The sequence below is a fragment of the Molothrus ater genome, chromosome 8, assembly GCF_012460135.2.
Source record: "Molothrus ater isolate BHLD 08-10-18 breed brown headed cowbird chromosome 8, BPBGC_Mater_1.1, whole genome shotgun sequence".
In the NCBI taxonomy this organism is placed as follows: domain Eukaryota; kingdom Metazoa; phylum Chordata; class Aves; order Passeriformes; family Icteridae; genus Molothrus; species Molothrus ater.
This window is the reverse complement of record NC_050485.2, coordinates 2,960,711-2,978,772: the sequence shown is the minus strand read 5'-3', so window position 1 is coordinate 2,978,772 and position 18,062 is coordinate 2,960,711. Positions and strand designations below refer to the sequence as shown.

The 18,062-nt window shown below is 49.9% G+C and overlaps 2 protein-coding genes and 1 long non-coding RNA gene across 5 annotated transcripts; 1 reads left to right on the top strand and 2 right to left on the bottom strand.

Moving 5' to 3' along the window:
• Positions 1–600: 600 nt before the first annotated feature.
• LOC118688007 (uncharacterized) lies at positions 601–3,412 on the bottom strand. Its single transcript, XR_004980427.2, has 2 exons — positions 3,319–3,412; positions 601–2,051 (listed from the first exon to the last, which is right to left on the bottom strand). It is a non-coding gene; the product is annotated as an uncharacterized LOC118688007 (long non-coding RNA).
• Positions 3,413–4,398: 986 nt separating this feature from the next.
• LOC118688181 (protein ecdysoneless homolog) lies at positions 4,399–9,883 on the bottom strand. Its single transcript, XM_054515603.1, is given in 8 exon segments — positions 4,399–5,249; positions 5,768–5,934; positions 6,694–6,823; positions 6,970–7,098; positions 8,145–8,218; positions 8,221–8,231; positions 8,589–8,706; positions 9,679–9,883. Coding segments are annotated over 8 exon segments (1,032 nt in total). The 5' UTR covers positions 9,869–9,883; the 3' UTR covers positions 4,399–5,036.
• A 3,395-nt stretch (positions 9,884–13,278) lies between these two features.
• Positions 13,279–18,062, top strand: LOC129046595 (C-type lectin domain family 2 member B-like). Of its 3 annotated transcripts, none has more exons than XM_054515643.1 (7): positions 13,279–13,564; positions 13,792–14,221; positions 14,601–14,699; positions 14,802–14,983; positions 15,184–15,284; positions 15,375–15,485; positions 16,347–18,062. In XM_054515643.1, exons 2-7 carry the CDS (start codon positions 13,819–13,821, stop codon positions 16,366–16,368), a joined length of 918 nt encoding a protein of 305 aa, XP_054371618.1. In that variant the 5' UTR covers positions 13,279–13,564; positions 13,792–13,818; the 3' UTR covers positions 16,369–18,062. The 3 variants fall into 3 exon arrangements, with proteins under 3 accessions (XP_054371618.1, XP_054371619.1, XP_036241123.2); XM_036385230.2 differs by having other exon boundaries at positions 13,282–13,564; positions 13,792–13,915; XM_054515644.1 differs by having other exon boundaries at positions 13,279–14,221.

Here is an 18,062-nt window from a genome sequence, read left to right as displayed (position 1 = left end):
CTGAAGAACACTCGCTGCAATCAAGACAGGACATGCTCCATAAAGGCAAGTGACCTAGAAAAAGGAACAGGCAATTCCTGACAGAGGCTTCCTCACCAAAACACAGCAGGGCTTTGCCATGGAAAAGGTACCAGGCAGGCAGAAGGGCACAGAGCAACAACATATTTCTCTCAAGAATGCATCCCTTAATTGAATCCTCTTTGGAAACACTTGGCTTGTATAAATCACTGAGAGCCCTCTGCTTTTAGGGATTTACAGCAAGAGTCAGCACTGAAAAGCTGCCAGCTGGGGCATTACAGCCCAAGTGCTCATAGGTATTACCAGTCAGCAGGATACACAATGATAGCACTCATCTGATGAATCAGATGTAACTCTTTGGCTAGCAGGTTGAGCATGGCATGTCACCCACCTCCCAAAAATAGCAGGGCATAAAACTCATGTTGCTACCTCCCAAAAATAGCAGGGCATAAAAACTCATGTTGATCTGTAACAGGTGCCAGCAAAGGATTGAAGTAAGCAAACCTCATGACACAACTTGTTTGATCTCTGACTGCCCATGATGCCTTGAGAAGGCAGACCTAGAACAGAGGCCAGACAGAGTTAAAGAATAAAGCAGGGATTTATTAAAAGGATCTCCTCAATGGATGCACCTTGGGCAGCATGAGAGCCCAGCCAGGGCTGCACCCAGGATGAATCAAAATGGTCACAAAATGAACCAAAATGGTCACAAAATGGACACGGGGTCTCTCACTTTGATCAGTTCTGCTCCATTTGCATATTGGAGTTCATTGTGCAGTTACAGCTTTAGGTTATGCAGTCCCATCCTCCTTGTTTTTCTCTTTTCAATTCATCCTTGTTTATGCTCTTGGGCCTGAAATTTGGATAATTTGTCCTTGGTCCCAAGCTAGAGAAGGAATTGTTTTGTGAAGCTCAGAACTACACACCAAAGCAGTACAGAATCTGAAAAATATAAATGCTAAAACTTATGGCATGACTCAGAAAAATCTTATCTGGAAACAGCGTGGGTAGAAAATTCACTCACCACATGCTCTCCCATCACCTGGGCTGCTCTGCTGCTGTGTGGAAAGGCCACGCTTTGCTATCCATCATTGTGGATGGCACAAGATCTGACTTGTATTACAGTTCTTACATGAAAAAATTGTTTTAACTTTAAACAAGCTCCGAGACACTGTGGACACACACTGAGCCTGATGTTTGGCCTGAGAGGACATAAGCACTCCATGGAACACCCTGACAACCTCACCTTGTAGAAGTCATTTGTCAGCAAACCTTCTTGAGGGGACCACGAGCAGCTCACCTCTGGCAGCTGCAGCAGACAAGTTGTCAGAACAACCTGTAAATGCACAGGTACAATCCCTGTGTTCAGTCTCAGGCACTGCTTGAACAAACTCATCTGCCCCAGCCTTCAGCTCCCATCTAAATCTTGCTCACTTTTCAACCTAGCAGTAGATGGAAAGCTGATATAAGATCCACTGGTCCTTGTGCTCAGCTGTAGGTAGAATCCTTTAGGTTCTGCTCTTCAGTATTTGCACCCATGGAAATACTGCAGAGGGACACAGAAGATTTACTAGCATGTTAAAAAGAAGCTGAAAACCCACGAAGGATGACATTTGGGATAGGGACACAAGCAAATTCACACATCATATGACATGTGATGACATGACATAAATATGGCTGCTGTGAGTATGCAGCATGGAGGACAGCTAGATTAAACTAGAATAGATTCCAAAACTATTTGGCCTTATAGCTGCAGCTAAGGTTAATAACCCTCACCAATTTATAAAAAGGGAAATCTGCTCTGAACTAATTTGGATCACCATCCCTGCAGCCATTGGGTATCGTGACTCCTTTTCCCACCAAACTACAAAGGCTTTCCTGGAAATCTCTCATGTTCTGCTTCCTACCTGTAACAGTGCTCAAGTGACCCGTGTGATCTCTCTGAATGAAGTGAGCTTTACCTTCACAACAGCTCTGCTCTTCACTTCCCAGCCTCGTGCCCTTGGGAATTTCCATCTGGGAGCATTGGCCTGCTGAGGGAGAGGCTCTGTTCCAAACATCCCCACTTTGCAGCAGTACCCCATCATGGGATGTTCTCCTGCCTGGACTAATCCTTTGCTCCTCAGCTCCAGCTGGAGCCCAGAAACCTGGCAGTTGTTAAGGAGCCCTTGCCATGGCATGGCCCCACCCAGCTGATTCCCAGCCTGGCAGCACAGTGGGCACCCATTCCCAGCCCTGGCCGTTGTTTCCATCCTGCTGTAAGGAGCCCAGTTGTTCCCAAGTGTTCCTGCAGCAATCCAGGCCCAGGTGTCTCTGGGGTTTGCAGGGGCTCTCTTGGGGGTACCTGGGGGTGTCTGTGGGATTGGGGAGGGGGCCTGAGCTGTGGGGGGGTCTCTGGGACTCCTGCTCTTTGTCCCTCGTATTCCCCATCCTTTTTCCTCTCACGTTTTGCACCCTTTTCTCACCTTTCTAGAGCTTTCCTGCTTCCTAAATGCCACCTTTTCACCATTATGCCATCTCCATTTTTCACTCTTCCTCCCTTTTTCTGCTGCCCTTTTTTTCCCCAATTTTTGGGTCCCATTTTTTTCCTGCTTTTGTCTGCCCTTTCCCCCCCTTTTTTCTGCCTTTTTGCCCAATATTTTGGCCCCTTTTTTTCTCCTGCCCTTTTTTGCTACCTTCATTTCCCACTCTTTTTCCCCCGCCTTTTTCCCCACTCCTTTTTGCTGCCATTTCCCCACACACACTTTATTTCTGCCATTTCTGTCACCCTCTATTTTCCACCTTTTTTTTTTTGCTGTTCTTTTTGTTGCCTTTTTTTCGCCCTTTTTTTGCCCCTTAATATAAATCCATCAAATGATGGAATCAGTGGGGGTTTCTACCAATTTAAACTGTAAAAACTAAGGGACAATAAAGATTCCCTGTCATTTTAAACTTAAAGATGGTGAAAATTGAAGGTTTGCTCTCATTTCAAACTGATAAAATCCCATCACAAAGGGTGTTCCCTGATCTATTTCAGCAAGAAAATGGGGATTCCCCATGCATTGATAGCCCTGAAACAATGGCCAAGGCAGGGTTTCTTTCCACTGATACCCTCAACATTGCAGGTGAATGGGGATTCCCCCAGTTGAAACACAGACAATAAGGGAAAATTAACCAGTTAAACAACTCCAGAACACACTCTGACAGAAATCCATTGAAAGGGAACCCCACACCACTTGTGTGGTTCCCTAATTAATTCCATCAGGCTTCCTTCACTAAAAACACTCTCAGAATTAAAAGTGGAGATGCCTGGTGTGTTACCTCAAAGCATGGAAAAGGCAGCATGGAAATGCTTCTTCTTCCATGGCAAACTCTGCTGGGAGCACTCCCAGAGCCTTGCAGGGCTCCACTGTGAAGCTGCTGAACAAATGGAAATGGTTGGGATGAGCACAGCCCCAGAGAAATCCCAGCCCCACTGATGGAAAAGTCAGATTATCCAGCAGCAGCATCAGCTGGAGTGTTTGCAAAAGAGCAGCTTTGTTCTGAACCCCAGCTTAGGAGCTCTCCTCATGCACTAAGGGAGTCCTTCCATCTATTTGGACATTTTCTATAGCACAGGCCACTCAGCAGTTAAATGTGATCATGTTCTTCAACTCAATCATTCTCTTTAAGTATCTAAACTTGATCTAGCTACTCATCAGTGGAGAATTTTTTGAATTTTCAGTGTAAATTACCTTCCCTGGTCAAACACCAACCCCTCCCACGGTTCAAGTACCTCTGTTTTCCACCACTAACTGCTCATTATCCTTGTCTCAATTAAAAAACCTCTGTTAACCCCATTTTTCCACCACACATTTGTCTGAGTCTCTCACCTCTCAGCAGTCCAAATTCCTTGAAATTCAGCAGAACCTTCTTCACACTTGCCAGCTCTTGCTGTCCATCTCTAATCCCTGTCCAACCTGCCAGTGCTCTCCCTGAACTGCTGCCAAAGTAAATCACACAACATCAGTGGAGGACAACTCATTAATTGCTGAATGAAAAGGAAATAAAGAGAAATTAGGAAGCTGGTTTGGACCCAGCAGGACTGAACTGCTGGTGTCTGTGTATCAAGAATTTCTATGTATTTTATTTCAAATTTATCTTGTTGAAACTAAAGTTGTCATATTTAAAATAGATTTTTCATTCCACACAAAAGCAACATGCTGCATGCCTTCCAACCACATTTTCACTGAAAAAGAAAAAAACAAAACTGTTCAGCCTGGGCTCACATAAAGCTACTGCTGGCATGATACCAACACTCAGCAATAATGGAATTCATTCAGAAAATGACCAATGAACTTTCACTCCAAGAACTGATACTGCACTGAGAAAATTATGCATACCCTCAAAAAAATTCAGTAATCAAGTTGTATTTCTGTTTTTATTGAAGTAAATTTGAAAAATACTTCTGGCCAATATTTACACATTTGCTTCAATTACTCTTCAAATCCTTGTGCTTAATAAGGAACAGGCTCTTACAGAATTGTCACAAGTTCTTACAATGCAGCATCATGCTCTGGGCAAGGATTAAATGTCTGCCCAACATTTCACCAGCGTTCCCAAATCCCTGAGACTCTTCCTGCAATGTGGTATTTCCCCACCTCCCCCAAAGGCAGCAGCATTTTCAGAACAAGAACTGCTCCCCAGATTTTGAACCCACTCAGCAATGGGTAAAAGGACATTTTAGAAATGTGGCAATTTGGATCACTGAATGGAAAAATGGAAGACAGGTGTTGTAATAAAAGAAAACCTCATTTGAGTCATGCATTCAACATCATTTTTCATTTTTCTGAAATTGTGTTAGCACTGGGAAAATCTCATTTCCATCCAAGACAGTGTGCAAACAGAAGCTTTTGCAGGTAAATTCCCTCTGCTGAAGTGACACATAATGAACAGAATGCTCTAAATTGAAACCTTTGGCCTCTTCTTCCACATCCTGCTGTGTGTCTGTGCTTCACCTCCCCAGCAGCCACGTCTTGTCCAAAGCCTCTCCTGCCTTCTCAGCTGCCAGTGAGCTCTGTGCTCTCAGGTAAATTCAGCCCCAGGCTCTGTAAAATGTTCGAGGTGGGTCCTGCCAGGCCAGCCTGGGCACTGTAGGACTCGAGCAGGTTTGCCACCAGGTTCATGTCCACATCCAGGGCTGCCAGCTCAGCAGCCTCAGCTCCAGAACCAGGGCCAGCACTCTCACATGGGGCTGCTCCAACAGAACTTGCCTGCAGAGAGTACAAAGAGAAAGCTTTATCAAATTGCAGGAGCAGATTTCAGGGGAAAAATTGGGTAAACCACAGGAGAAAAGAAACAACAATTGTGCAGCCAACAAAGTCCAGTACACTCCTGAGTCCTGACAGGCAGGAATTCAGACAGCAAATGCTCATGCCAGCTGAAAATCACCACTGTCCATTACCCAGACTAGGTTCCAAGAGAAGGACACAAAGTGTTGCTGAGTCCTGCCTCAGCTTCCTGTGGGAGAAAACTACTACAGGAACTCAAAGTGAAGCTGCAGCTGCTTGCCCTACTACTAAAAACAGGGAAATGGAACTAAGCCTTGGAAAAGATGGGCAAATTCCAAGCTTAGGTAAGCTTTAGTTCATAAAAAACGTATCATGGTGCAGGTCCAGCACACTTGGCTTGCACGTGGGAAGGTTCCAATCCCATTGCTCAGAATGGCCACTTGCAGCACATTCCCTGCTTGCACATTTCTGCTGCAGATCAGAGCTCAAGGCACACTCACCCCTCTCTTGTGGCTGCTGAAGCTTTTCCCAACGTTGGTCTGTGCCAGCTCACGGTCCATGTCCCTCATGTACGCCTTGAGACTGCCCACGAGCTCCTCAGGAGACACCTTCTGCTCCTGCCTTTCATTCCCAGCATCCAGCTCTTGGCTGATCCTTCCATTTCTCCCTATGGAATGCAAGTCACAGGCATGAACCCAAACAATTCTCCCTCTCCTTCCTCTTCACAGCCAGGCTTCCTCAGGATGACTGTTGGTCACACAGAAATGCTGAGAGAACCAAAACAACTAAAACCTCTTGGCCATGCACACTTGGAACTCAATACAGCAAAGGGCCATTCCTGTATTTGAAATATATTAAAGGATATTAACCTAAGAATCTCAATAGTATTGTCCAATTTTATTACCTTCAAGTGAGTACTCAATTTATGTCCCATTTATTAACTTCAAAGAAGTAGTCAAAGGCATCTTTTAAAAAAACCCCACAGAACCTCACCAACACCCCCAGAAGTAACAAAAACCACACACACTTAAAAATTACACTTGCACGGGCCCAGATAGGTCATTGGTGTTATGTATGGATCTTGAAGAATATTGAATTCTAGAGGGGTGGAAATGAAATGCAAACCTGTGAAATCAGTTACACCTCACACAATCACATATGGTGGTTTTCCTCACTCAAGTGTATTTCTCCCCTTGCTTTAGATGAATCAATCAATCCCCACATCTTGCTTTTTCCTTTTCAATTTCCAAAATAAATTACTTTCAAAGGGGAACAAACTGCACATGTCCCCTTTAAAGACATTCATTCATTTCACACAGAGATAAGGATTCAAGCTCTGGCCCCACTGCAACTCCTCACACAAGTTCAAGGGTTAAAATGTATTTTCCCAGGAATGTTTAAAGGCCACAGACACTGAAATAATCACAGACCTTGAAATAATCCTTCTCCTTCAAGCTCCTGAGGAATCTCTCCCACAAAGGACCGCTTAACACGTTTCTCTTGGCATCAGGAGCCACTTTACTGCTCTTGGAGCACAACATTTCAAAGCCATGAGCCTGCAGATAAAAGATGCAACAACAAGAGGTTCTCAAGGTGTGACAGACTTTGCTCACATTTTCCTGCACAAGCAGGCAACGTCCAGACAAGGACCCATTCCCTGGACATGCACGAAGCAAGTCCAAAATGCAGCAGAAATCATTACCAGCTTCATGCCCAGCTCGTAGGCTCTGTACTGAGGATGAGATGGGGCGGGCAGGGTGTACCCACTGCGTCTGTCGGGAACAAACTGCTGCTGCACCAGCTGTGCATACAAACACCGAGTGAAAGTCACCTGAAACAGGCAGAGCAGAAACAAACACTCCCTGCAGCAGCGGGACTCTGCTGGGGACAGCCATCCAACTCCCTCCAGGCTCGCCAGAGTGGCTTTGAAGGCACCCCTAGTACAGGCAGTACCTGAGACTGCATGCAAAATATATCCTAGACAGATTTTTCTGAGAAATTGCTTTGCAGCCTTTACCAAGTTTGTTCCAAGTTGAAATCCCCAACCAAATATAAACTTTAGTCATTCTAAATACATTAGGAAAAATCCTTGATATTCTGTAAAATCCCCATTGGAACTGCAACAAGTTTTGTCAGATACACCTTGTTTCCTTAACAACAATAATTGTTACACGTTTCTCTTCAGCTAGAGAAGTGCTTCAGGAGAACCAGGATAGCCTGACTGCTTCAGAGCACCCACCACAGGCATTAAAAAGCAGCATTTCAGCTGCCACATGCGACCTCTGCTGGTTCCTGATCCTAAGAAAAGCCCTGAATGCAACGTTCTCAACTCCCTCACTCTGTCCCCTCGAACAAAAGGAAAGTATGAGCCTGACACTCCAGGTACACACTTGCAATCCATTTGGGTGTTGTGTTCCAGCCCTTTTAAGAATCTTGGAGTAGGGGGAAAATAATTGAACAATTTTTTTGCTAATGACCCGATTAATGATCTCCATTTTAATCCACTGCCATCAGCAACCATCCATATCCAGGTGAAGGTGTCTGCTCATTATTTCACCTGGACCAGACAAAGCCTGTGTCCTTACAGAGACAGCAACACTCCAGCCCTGAGCATTCCCTACTCTGAGGGCAGCAAATCCTCTGCCCTAAACACTCCACAACATGGTAGAAATAAAAAAATCCAAGTAGTTCTGGCAGAGCTGGAAAGTTCAGGTGGATTCAGGAGTGCTCCTGAAGGGAGCAACAGTCAGGGACAGACAGCACTCTGGATTTTCAGAGGCAGCCACACCACATGGCAAGAAGTACAAGAGAAAACTCCAGCTGCTACAAGGAAGGCCACTGGGTCCCCCTTGCCAACTGTACACAAGCTCTACTCACCCTGTTTTCACTGCTCTCAGGATTCAGCCACTTGGGCAGAAAATCAGCTGCTTCTATCAAGAGAAACTCTCCTCGTTTTCATCAATACTGGCCAAGGAGAAATTAGAAATTGAGCAGGAAAAGCCTTGCAGAGCACAACAACACACTTCTGAATCCACGTCTGCTGGGATTTTTTTAATATTCCTAAACCCATAGAAAGGCTTAGGTTAGAAGGGACCTTAAAGATCAGTACCTGGTTCCAACACCCTGGCCACAGCCAGGCACACCTTCCACTAGCCCGGGCTGCTCCAAGCCCCATCCCACCTGCCCTTGGACACTTCCAAGGTGTATGGGATGGGGAAACACCTCCAAGGATGGGCAATGGTAAGACAGGACCTTCAGAGCACAGGCACTGCCCCTTTTGGAAGCCCTCGCACAAAAGCAGCTCAGCAGCACCCGCCTTACCTGGCTGCCAGCCCCGGGAACTCCCTGGTGATCTCCCGGAGCAGGTACACAATGAACCACTCATCCTCCACGTTATCCCCGAACACCGTGGTGCCGCTCAAGTGCGCCGGGATCTCGCCTGCACGGGGCAGAGAGAGCAGAGGCGGCTCAGCAACGCCATGCCAGGAACAGATTGTCCACACAGGCTGCGGAGTCTCCCTCACTGCGGATATCCCAGACCCTGCTGACAGAATCTTGTGTCCTGTGCTCGGGGACGGCCCTGCTGCAGCAGGGAGGGGGCACCAGATGCCTCACTGGGGTAACCCGTGCTGTGACACCGAGAGGCTGGGAAGCCGCCGAGTCCCCCTCACACACTCCCGGCTCCCCCTCACACACTCTCGGTTCGAGCCCGCCGGGTCCCCCTCACACGCCGTCGGTTCCCGGCCGCCGGATCCCACTAACACGCCACAGTTCCCCCTCAGACCCTCCTGGTTTCAGGCCGCCGGGTTCCCCTCACACCCCCGCCCCCGGGTCCTCCTCACACGGCCCAGCTTCCCCTCACAGGCTGCCGGTTCTCGGCCGCCGGTTCCCCCTCACACTCTCCCGGTCCCCACTCACACTCGGCCGCCGGATCCCCCTCAAACGATCCCGGTTCCCCCGCAGACGCTCCTGGTTTCCGGCCGCCGGGTTCCCCTCACACCACCCCCCCAATTCCCCCTCAGACGCCCTCGGTTCCCGGCCACCGGGGCATCCTCACACGGCCCAGTTCCCCCTCACACGCTGCCGGTTCCCGGCCGCCGGATTACCCTCAAAAGATCCCGGTTCCCGGCCGCCAGGTGTCCCTCACACTCTCCCGGTCCCTTTTCACACGATCCCGGTTCCCGGGCGCCGGATCCCCTTTAAATGATCCCCCGCCGGTTCCCTCACAGACGCTCTCGAATCCGGCCGCCGGGCTCCCCTCACACCCCCCGGTCGCCCCTCATACGCCCTCGGGTCCCGGCCGCCGGTTCCCCCTCACACGCTCCCGGACACGGGGCCGCCGTGTCCCCCTCCCAGTCCCCCCGCTCCGGGCGCTCCTCCCGCCGTGCCTCCCGGCCCGCTCCCGGCTCACCGCGGCCCGGCACGTAGCGCAGGCGGAACGGCTGCCGCTGCCACACGTAGGAGGCCAGGAGCGGGGCGAAGCGCACCAGGGCCAGCTCAGCGCAGCGCCGCAGCAGCGCCTCGCCGCCCGGGCCCGCCGCCGCCAACAGGCGGTAGCGCACCGCGTCCTCGGGCAGCGCCGGCCGCCGCAGCGCCTCCATCGCGCCGGGGCCCAAAGCGCTCCGCCCCCGGGGAGAAGCGGCGCGATGGAGGCGGCGCCGCTGCGCGTTCACGGGCGGGGACCAGAGCGGCTGGGCCGGCTGCGTTAGAATTTAGTGCCAGCCTTTCCTTGCTGGGCCAGGTGGCACTCCACTCAGGCACTGGAGTGCCACAAGCCTGCAGCCAGATTGCTTCTCCTTCAGCTTAAATTCAATGTTCTTTTAGCTTTGTTTAAGTGTTCTTAGAAATGCTACAAGTGAAAGAAGAGAACAGAAATAGGTTGGAGCACCACTAGCACAGTAATTGATATTTTACTCTTCCTCTTTTCCTTTTCAAAATATATGGAGATAAGAAAAACTTTTTAAGTCACTGGTTTGGGACAAACACTCTCTTTTCCCTCTCTTTGGAGGAGATATGCAAGTCCTGAGACCCTGGGCCAATGCTCCCTGCATTTTATTTATGTTTTTATAATTAAACAAGGGGCTGATAAGATTGACAAGGAAGGTACAACTCAGGAGCTCGCTGGGCAGCAGCCTCCAAACTCTTTGCAAAGAGCAGTAGGGTGTGAAGGCTGCTTTCCAGTGTGAGATTAATCCATAATAACATGCTCAGTGAGATCAAAGGCACTGCTTAGAAGCCACTTGTTATTTCCCGAGGTGCAGGAGCTGGAGGGTTTGACAGAGCCTGGGCAGAATGATGAAGAATATTCCTGTCAGATTTCTGCTTCTCTCCTTGTGCCAGCAAGGGAAACCCATCCTCGTTAAGGGTTTGTTCCTGTGTGACACCTGTGGAGTTTTCCCAGCCGGGTTTTCTCTCCTGACAGCTCAAGTCTGGCCTCTTCAAGAGCAGAGCTCGCTGTGCCCCCAGGGCTTTGCTGCTGGGAGCACTGGGAGAGATCCTGGGACCACTGGGAGGGAACTGGGAGCACAGGGAATGCCAGAGGGAACTGGGAGGGAGAGTGGGAGCAGCGGGAGTGAGCGGGAAGGAGCCCTGGGAGGGATATCAGGAGCCCTGGGCAGGAACAGTGCTCCCAGTTCCTGCCCAGTGCTCTCCCCATCCCTGCTGGGGCTTGCCAGGAAGAGGGATACTGGCAGGGAACTGGGAGGGAGCTCCTCAGCACTCTGCAAGGGCAGCAGCCCCAGGGGGGACCAGTGAGGAGGGGGAAGTGCCCCCAGTCCCTCCCCAGAGCCCCCAGAATGGGGCATTACAAGGAGAAAAGGGATTGAAATGGAGGGGGGAAAGCTTTTCTGTGATTGTGTTTGAACTGGGGGGATCCCCATTCACCTGAGATTTGCAGGGTCTCAACTGAAGGAAAACTCACCTTTTTCATCTTTTTGGGTTCCTCCCTTGGTGGGCAGTCATTGCTTTCCATGATTTTCATGTTTAAATGGAAGGAGGAACCCTTTATGGTGCTGTTTGAGTTGAGGGAAAGAGCCCCATTTCCATCATCTTCAGGTTCAAACTGAGCCAACACGGCTGCCCCTGGTCTGAAAGGGCTTCCCTGGAGAGGAACCTCTTGGTGTGCCACTGTAAGAGTTCCATCGAGGGGCACCTCCATTTGAAGGGACCTTCACAGGTGAAAAAGATGTCCAAAAGCCCCCAGAATGGTCTTGGTTGAGGGAAATTGAAGAGGGAAGCTGCATTTCCCCTCATTTTAGGAGCCTAAATTGAGGAAAACCCCCCTTGATTCAGGATTAAACTGAGGGGAGACCCTCCTTTTGCATCATGTTATAGATACATATTATAGTATTAGCTTTTTGCAAATATTAAAATGGATTCTATATGTGCAGTGTTAAAATAACTTTGCTATAGAAATATAATTTTTATTTCTGTTGTTAACTAAAACCTAGAAGTAGCTGATACAAATAGGCTTGTGTTAAAATGCCTGCTTGGTTGGGATAATATCCAAAGAACATATGATGAAGACCTGCTACTAATAGACCAACTATCAGCACTCATCTTCTGTAAAAAGCCCAATAACTAAAAAAGAAAGATAAGAATAGACTAAAACTGTCGCAGACATCTTTCATCAAAAATCCTTTCTTAGGATTTTTCCTTGTGAGAAGCTGCAGTTTCAGCAACCAAAAGTAACCAATGGTTATCTGCTGCTGTGGAATGCAACAGGCAGACCCGTGATTGGTCTCCTGTGGATGTTTGGATTTCCTGACCACTCATGGCAGAGCTGGCTCTTGCTCTCTGTCTGAGACACAGATCTTTGTTATTCATTCTTTTCTATTCTTAGCTTAGCTAGCTTCTGAAGAAACCTTTTCCTTTCTATTTCTTTTTAGTATAGTCTTAATGGAACATATATCATAAAATAATAAATCAAGCCTTCTGATCATGGAGTCAACATTCTCTTCTCTTCTTCATCCTGAAAACTCTTGTGACCACGGTCACATAAAACCATAACCAACAAATACACATGCTCCAAACCAGCAAACCTGAAGAAGAGCCAAGCTAAACAGTTTTAAAAGCATGTAAATTAATTTTTTAAGTCTAAATCTAGAACAGATGATGGAAAGAAATAGTATTTTAAAAGTATTTCCAAAAACAGCATGTGCTCTTGGCCTAGTGCCAAGATGCACCTGACTGTAATTTTTCCTTTACTATATTTGTCTCCTATTGTCCTTTATTAAACTTTTAAATTTTACCAAGAAAACAAACCATATGTTTCACAATCATTTAGGCATCTAAATCGAGAGGGAACCTCCGTTCTCCCCTTGATTCAGGGCTTTGAACTGGCGACAAGAGGGAGTTTGCCCTTGGTGTAATCCATGAAGCAATTGAAACAGAAGGGTGAGGATGAGCCGGCGCTGGCGGCCGGGCTCAGTTTCTCCCTGGGGAAGGCAAACGCCGCCAGGCACCGAGCGATGCCCCCGGCACCGCCTGCGCCGCGCCCGCCGGATCCGGCAGCGCTGGAAGCTCCATGGAGCAGCTCCGCGCCTGCTCCGCGCTCGGCGCTCCGAGCCCGGCACGGAGCGGGGGCTCCGGACACATCCCCGTGCTGGGGCAGAGCCGCTGCTCGGGCCGGGCATCCTTCATCCCCCTGGTGCCGCTGCCAGGGGCCGAGGGCACAGTGCTGGTTCCGAGGCTGGAACCCCGCTGCTTTACCTCTCGTTCTCTTGCCATGATTTGTGTCATAATAAATTCAAAGAATTCTCCCCAGTCGCGTCCCTTTATACCAGTGACCGGTGAGTGATCTCTCCCTGACCTTTGCCGATCCTCGAGCCTTTCCTGCTGTGTTCTGTTGCCTGCCCAGGGGCAGGAGCAGAGGCACAGAGCGCTTTTGCTGGCCGCGGGCACACGGCCAGGCCCAGCCCCGAATCCCTGCGAGAATTCACTATAACAACCCCCAGAAGCTCTCCCCCCACCCCCCACCCCGCCGCCCTCCAGCGGAGTTACGATTCCTTCTAACCAAGGGCTTTAAGGGAAACGAAAAAGAAAGGACCTGACGTGACCTCTCTCCTCCCCGCCTCCTCCCCGCCCCGCGTTGTTTCCCACAGGCTGTTTGATCAAAACGGCAAAAACAACCCACACCCACATCGGTTTCACTGAGGCAGTGGAGGCTGCATCCGCTGAGTCTGGCCGGGCCCGGAGCGGCGGCAACGGGCGGCGCGTTCGGGACATTGCGGAGCGGAGGCGGCGGCACCCGGAGCCCGGCGAGGCGGCGGAGGAGCTCGGAGGCGGCTCCAGCCCAGGTGGGAGCCGCGGTCGGTGCTGCCCCAGCTCGGGGCTCGCTGCGGGCGGAGGGGCCGCGCTGAGGGCCGGGGGGTTCTGGCGAGTTCCCGGTGGCGGCTTCCCCCGTGTCCCCCCTGCGCTGGGATCGCCGAGGGAGCGGCTGCCCGCGCTCTCCTCCTTGCCCGGATCGCCGGGGTCGAGCCGGTGCCGCGGCCGCGGCCCAGAGCTGAGCCACGGTGTTCCGCAGGGCCGGCACCAGCAGTGACCTCGCATCATGTACACTTCGCTGTTTCATCACCGCTGGTGTAAAGCTGCTCCCGAGGCCGAGCTCCCAAAGGCTTTTTCAGCACTCCCGATGTCTCCAAAGCAAGGTACTGTTTGTTGCAGGCAGAGAGATGCTGCCTGTGAGCTGGACGAGAGTGAACTCTGCTCCATTCGTGGAGTTGCGAATGAGCCCCAGCATCACCAGCAGGGACCAGCAGCCGCGGTTCCACACCTGCCTGGGGCCCAAGAAGCCACCTGGCATAATCAGGGGGATGCCACTTATGAGTGTGCAGTGAGTGCAGATGTGGAGAATGGATTCTGCACCAGTAATGGGAGTGTGAGGGAGCCCCTGGCTCCCCAGGGCATATCAGCAACCAAGAATGAACACAAAAGAAACCTCAGAAGATTCCTGGGTGAGTGCAGGGCCACCCCTGTGGCCTCCAGCGTGGGGACAGTGTCCCCTCCCAAGGGCAGGGCTGGCAGGTGTGTGGCTGTTTCCCGATGTCTGGCAGAGGCCTGGTGCTCTGCTGGGCCCCATCAGTGGCTGGAAGCAAGAGCCCCAGCTGCCCCCAAGGCTGTGCAGTTCTCCTGCTGCAGCCTGTGCCCACTGCTGTGTCCCTGCCTGTGCCCACAGCTGTGTCCCTGGCTGTGGCCAGGCTCTTGGCTCTCTGGCTGCCAGCTGAGTGAGGCCCACACTGGCTCAGGGCTCCCTGCTCTGCTCCCTGGCCATGGGCTGAGCAGATTGCAGGCCCGGCTCTGCTTCTGGCAGCCAGCAGCTCTTTCCTGCTGCAGGTGAATGGATCAGGGGCCATCCCGTGGGCACGGCGGTGCTGATTCTGCTGCTCCTGGTGCTGGTGCTGGCTTTGGGGGTGGCCTTGGCTGTGCTGGCAGGTAAGGGAGGGGCAGCAGCCTGGGCCCAGCCCCTCGGGGCAGAGCGGGCTCCCTGCTCCCTGCACAGGGCAATCCTCAGACCTTCTCCTCTTCCCCCTGCAGCACCACAGGTTCCAGTCACACCTGCGACTCCGCTGTCGATTCTGGGCTGTCCCCATGGCTGGGTTGGCTACAATGGGGTCTGCTACTACTTCTCCAGGGATCACAGCACGTGGGAGCAGGGTCAGGAGCGGTGCTCCGAGCTCGGGGCCTCCCTGGCCATTGCCAAGGATGAGGAGGCCATGGTGAGTGAGGGGCTGCGGGCGGTGTGGGGTGGCTGAGGGCAGCCTGGGGGTGCTCCTGGGCCGGGCTCGGTGCTCGTAGGGCCGGGGCTGCAGCCCTGGGCCGGGGCCTTGCAGGGAAGGAGCCCCGGCGTGCGGGGGGAGCCCCGGGCCCGTGTCCCCCCGAGGGGCCGGGGCAGCTCCCACTCCTCTCTCCTGGGCAGGATTTGCTCTCCCGCCTCCGCGGGAACGTCGATTACTGGCTCGGGCTGCGCAGACGGGGCGAGCGCCTGCACTGGGGGGACGGCAGCAGCTACAGCTCCCGGTGAGTGCCGGGGAGCCGGGCAGGGCCTGGGGGCACAGGGGCACAAGGGCTGCCCCTGGCAGCCAGCGCTGCCTCTGCTCCTCCCTGCAGGGTTCCTGTCCTCGGCAATTCCCTGTGCGTGTACCTGGCTGACAAGAGATTGAGGAGTGACAACTGCTCCAATGAGCGGCCGTATCTCTGCAGCAAGGCCCCTGCTCCTAGGTAAAACTCTGGCCAGAACTGCACCAAATGTGCAATTGCCTGCGGATGAGACAAGGTTGGGACTCAGTTTGTGGTTGTTTCTTGTTCATGTCATAACTGTTTTTGTTTTGCTTTATTGTACATACTAGTCAATCCTACTTATTATATATATATATCTATAAAATAAGTTACTTATACATATATAATAACTATATATATATTGTAGTATATACATTGTGTATAGACTAGATATACAATATATGCTAGTATATCTAGTAACTGTATTATTATATGTATTATAACATTTATACATATTACTTATTATAATATATAATTATTATACATATTACTTATATGTATATATAAGTTTATATATATATGTTGTCATCGTATTGTGAAAGTTCTGTACCTTCTTGGTGATTTCTCATGGGCACCTCCTTGCAGCAATGACTCCTTTTTCCTCACAGCACAACCAACAAACTCCAGCTTTCTTCTCAACCAGCTAACCCTTTTGTAGCACTCATCTTCTTATTGGACACAGCTGTGGCCTATGAAGGGCAGGCCTGTTCCTAATCTTTGTTGTTTAGTACAGCTGCAACTCCTCGGGTATGAGACTGCCTTCTGCACTATTTTCTTACATTCTATCCCCCCACAATTCCCCCTTTTAATTACTGAGTTGCAACATCTCTGGAAAGATATGTTTGACTAAGTTGATATTATAACATATTCCTATCTCACTTAGGACTAACCGCATACAAATGTTCAGGCAATGTCTCACAGTAGGAACATACATTTCTAAGTTCTGATTTAGTGTTTCTTTTCACAGTCTAGAACATCAACCTAAGGCTTTTCATAAACTAATGTGTTTGCTCTCTTTTGCAGGGCCCTTTGCAAAAGACAGTAAACCCAGTACATTCATCTTTTGTGTAATTTCCATTTAACTTTGGAGTGCGTCTGTGTGCTGACCTTGATTCATTACTCAAACTTACATTACGTATCATCAGAAACCCTTATACTTACACTTCTAGAATATTGACAATATCAATAGCTGGACAATTTTATAAGGCAACTTACAAGAATAAGTTAAAGGCTAATATATAGCCTAGTAACAAATCAACAGTTACATAATTTTATCAATAGCTATACAACTTGAACAACATTGATCCAGTGTTTGTCGAGTGTACTTTATGAATATAAACTTTTAGACTTATGCCTAATCAGAGATTAATAGCTGCAATTCAATTCACACAAACAAAATGAACTTTTCATCAGTAAATGAATACACCATACTGAATGATAGAGCTACTCTGTCCCCAGCTCCAACTGCTGTTTTAATAATTCTCTTCTTCCTTTTACAGTTCTTTGTTGTATTAGTTGGCCACTGCAAGCCTCTCTTGCCCTGCTCTGTTTTCCATGTAAATGAAACAATCTATTTTTCTCTCGATATGTTATTTCCCATTGTGTCCCCAGTGGCTCACCTGTGCTCCAGGCATCGAAATCTGTCAGGTCCAGAGCAGGCAGCCTCCCCTGCTGCTCTCAGTGCTACCCTGGGCTCTATCTGCAGCTGCACCTCGCCCTACAGCCCAGCCCCAATCACATTGGGTTACTGTGGAGATGGCCACTATACAATTTTAGAGGGCTTCTCTTAATGCTGTCTTTGCAGCTCTGCCTCTGCCTCTCAGAGCTCCATGTTGCTTTTGTTCCAGTGCTCGTGTAGCAGCGACTTAGCAAACCTCCCCCTGTACTCCTCGGGGACCCTGCTATTGCAGAGGCACTGGCTGCTGCTGTGGCCATGCCATTTGCACTTCCATCACACCACTCCTGTGTCCTGCTGCACACACTGCCAGGCAGGGGGAACCCGGCACCGTCCTGGGTGCCCTCTGGACTGCAGCCATACCTTGGCAGGGGGCACAGGGCTTGCTCCAATGCACCAAAAAAGCAAAGTGTGTAGTATCCACTCCTCCTATCCAGCACCCTTCTTCTTGGGGGTGGTCTCTCATATGTTGTCCAGACTTCTAGGCTCTCAGGTCTGCCTGGCTATAATTCATCTGGATTTTTAGGCTCTCAGGCTCTTGGTCTCCCTGCTCAGCTCCTAGGCTCCTGGTCCACCTGGCTCCACCATCTTACTGCTCTTAGCTCTGTGGTCATCTTCCTGAATCACCTTGGGATCATGTCACTTAATATTTAAGTCCTTTTTCCCAAACCACCACAGGATCATGTCAAAATCACATCAGGGTCACAAACTGTTGTCATCGTATTGCAAAAGTTCCATATCTTCTCAGTGATTTCTCATGGGCAGCTCCTTGCAGCAATGACCCCTTCCTCCTCACAGCACAACCAACAAACTCCAGCTCTCTTCACAGCACAACCAACAAACTCCAGCTTTCTTCTCAACCAGCTAACACTTTTGTAGCACTCATCTTCTCATTGGACACAGCAATGGCTGTTTAAGGGCAGGCTTGTTCCTAAGCTTTGGTGATTAGTACAGCTGCAACTGTTCAGGTGTGAGACTGCCTTCTGCACTATTTTCTTACATTCTATCCCTTCACATATATATATATGTATATATATATATATATAAAAAACTAGTTATACATA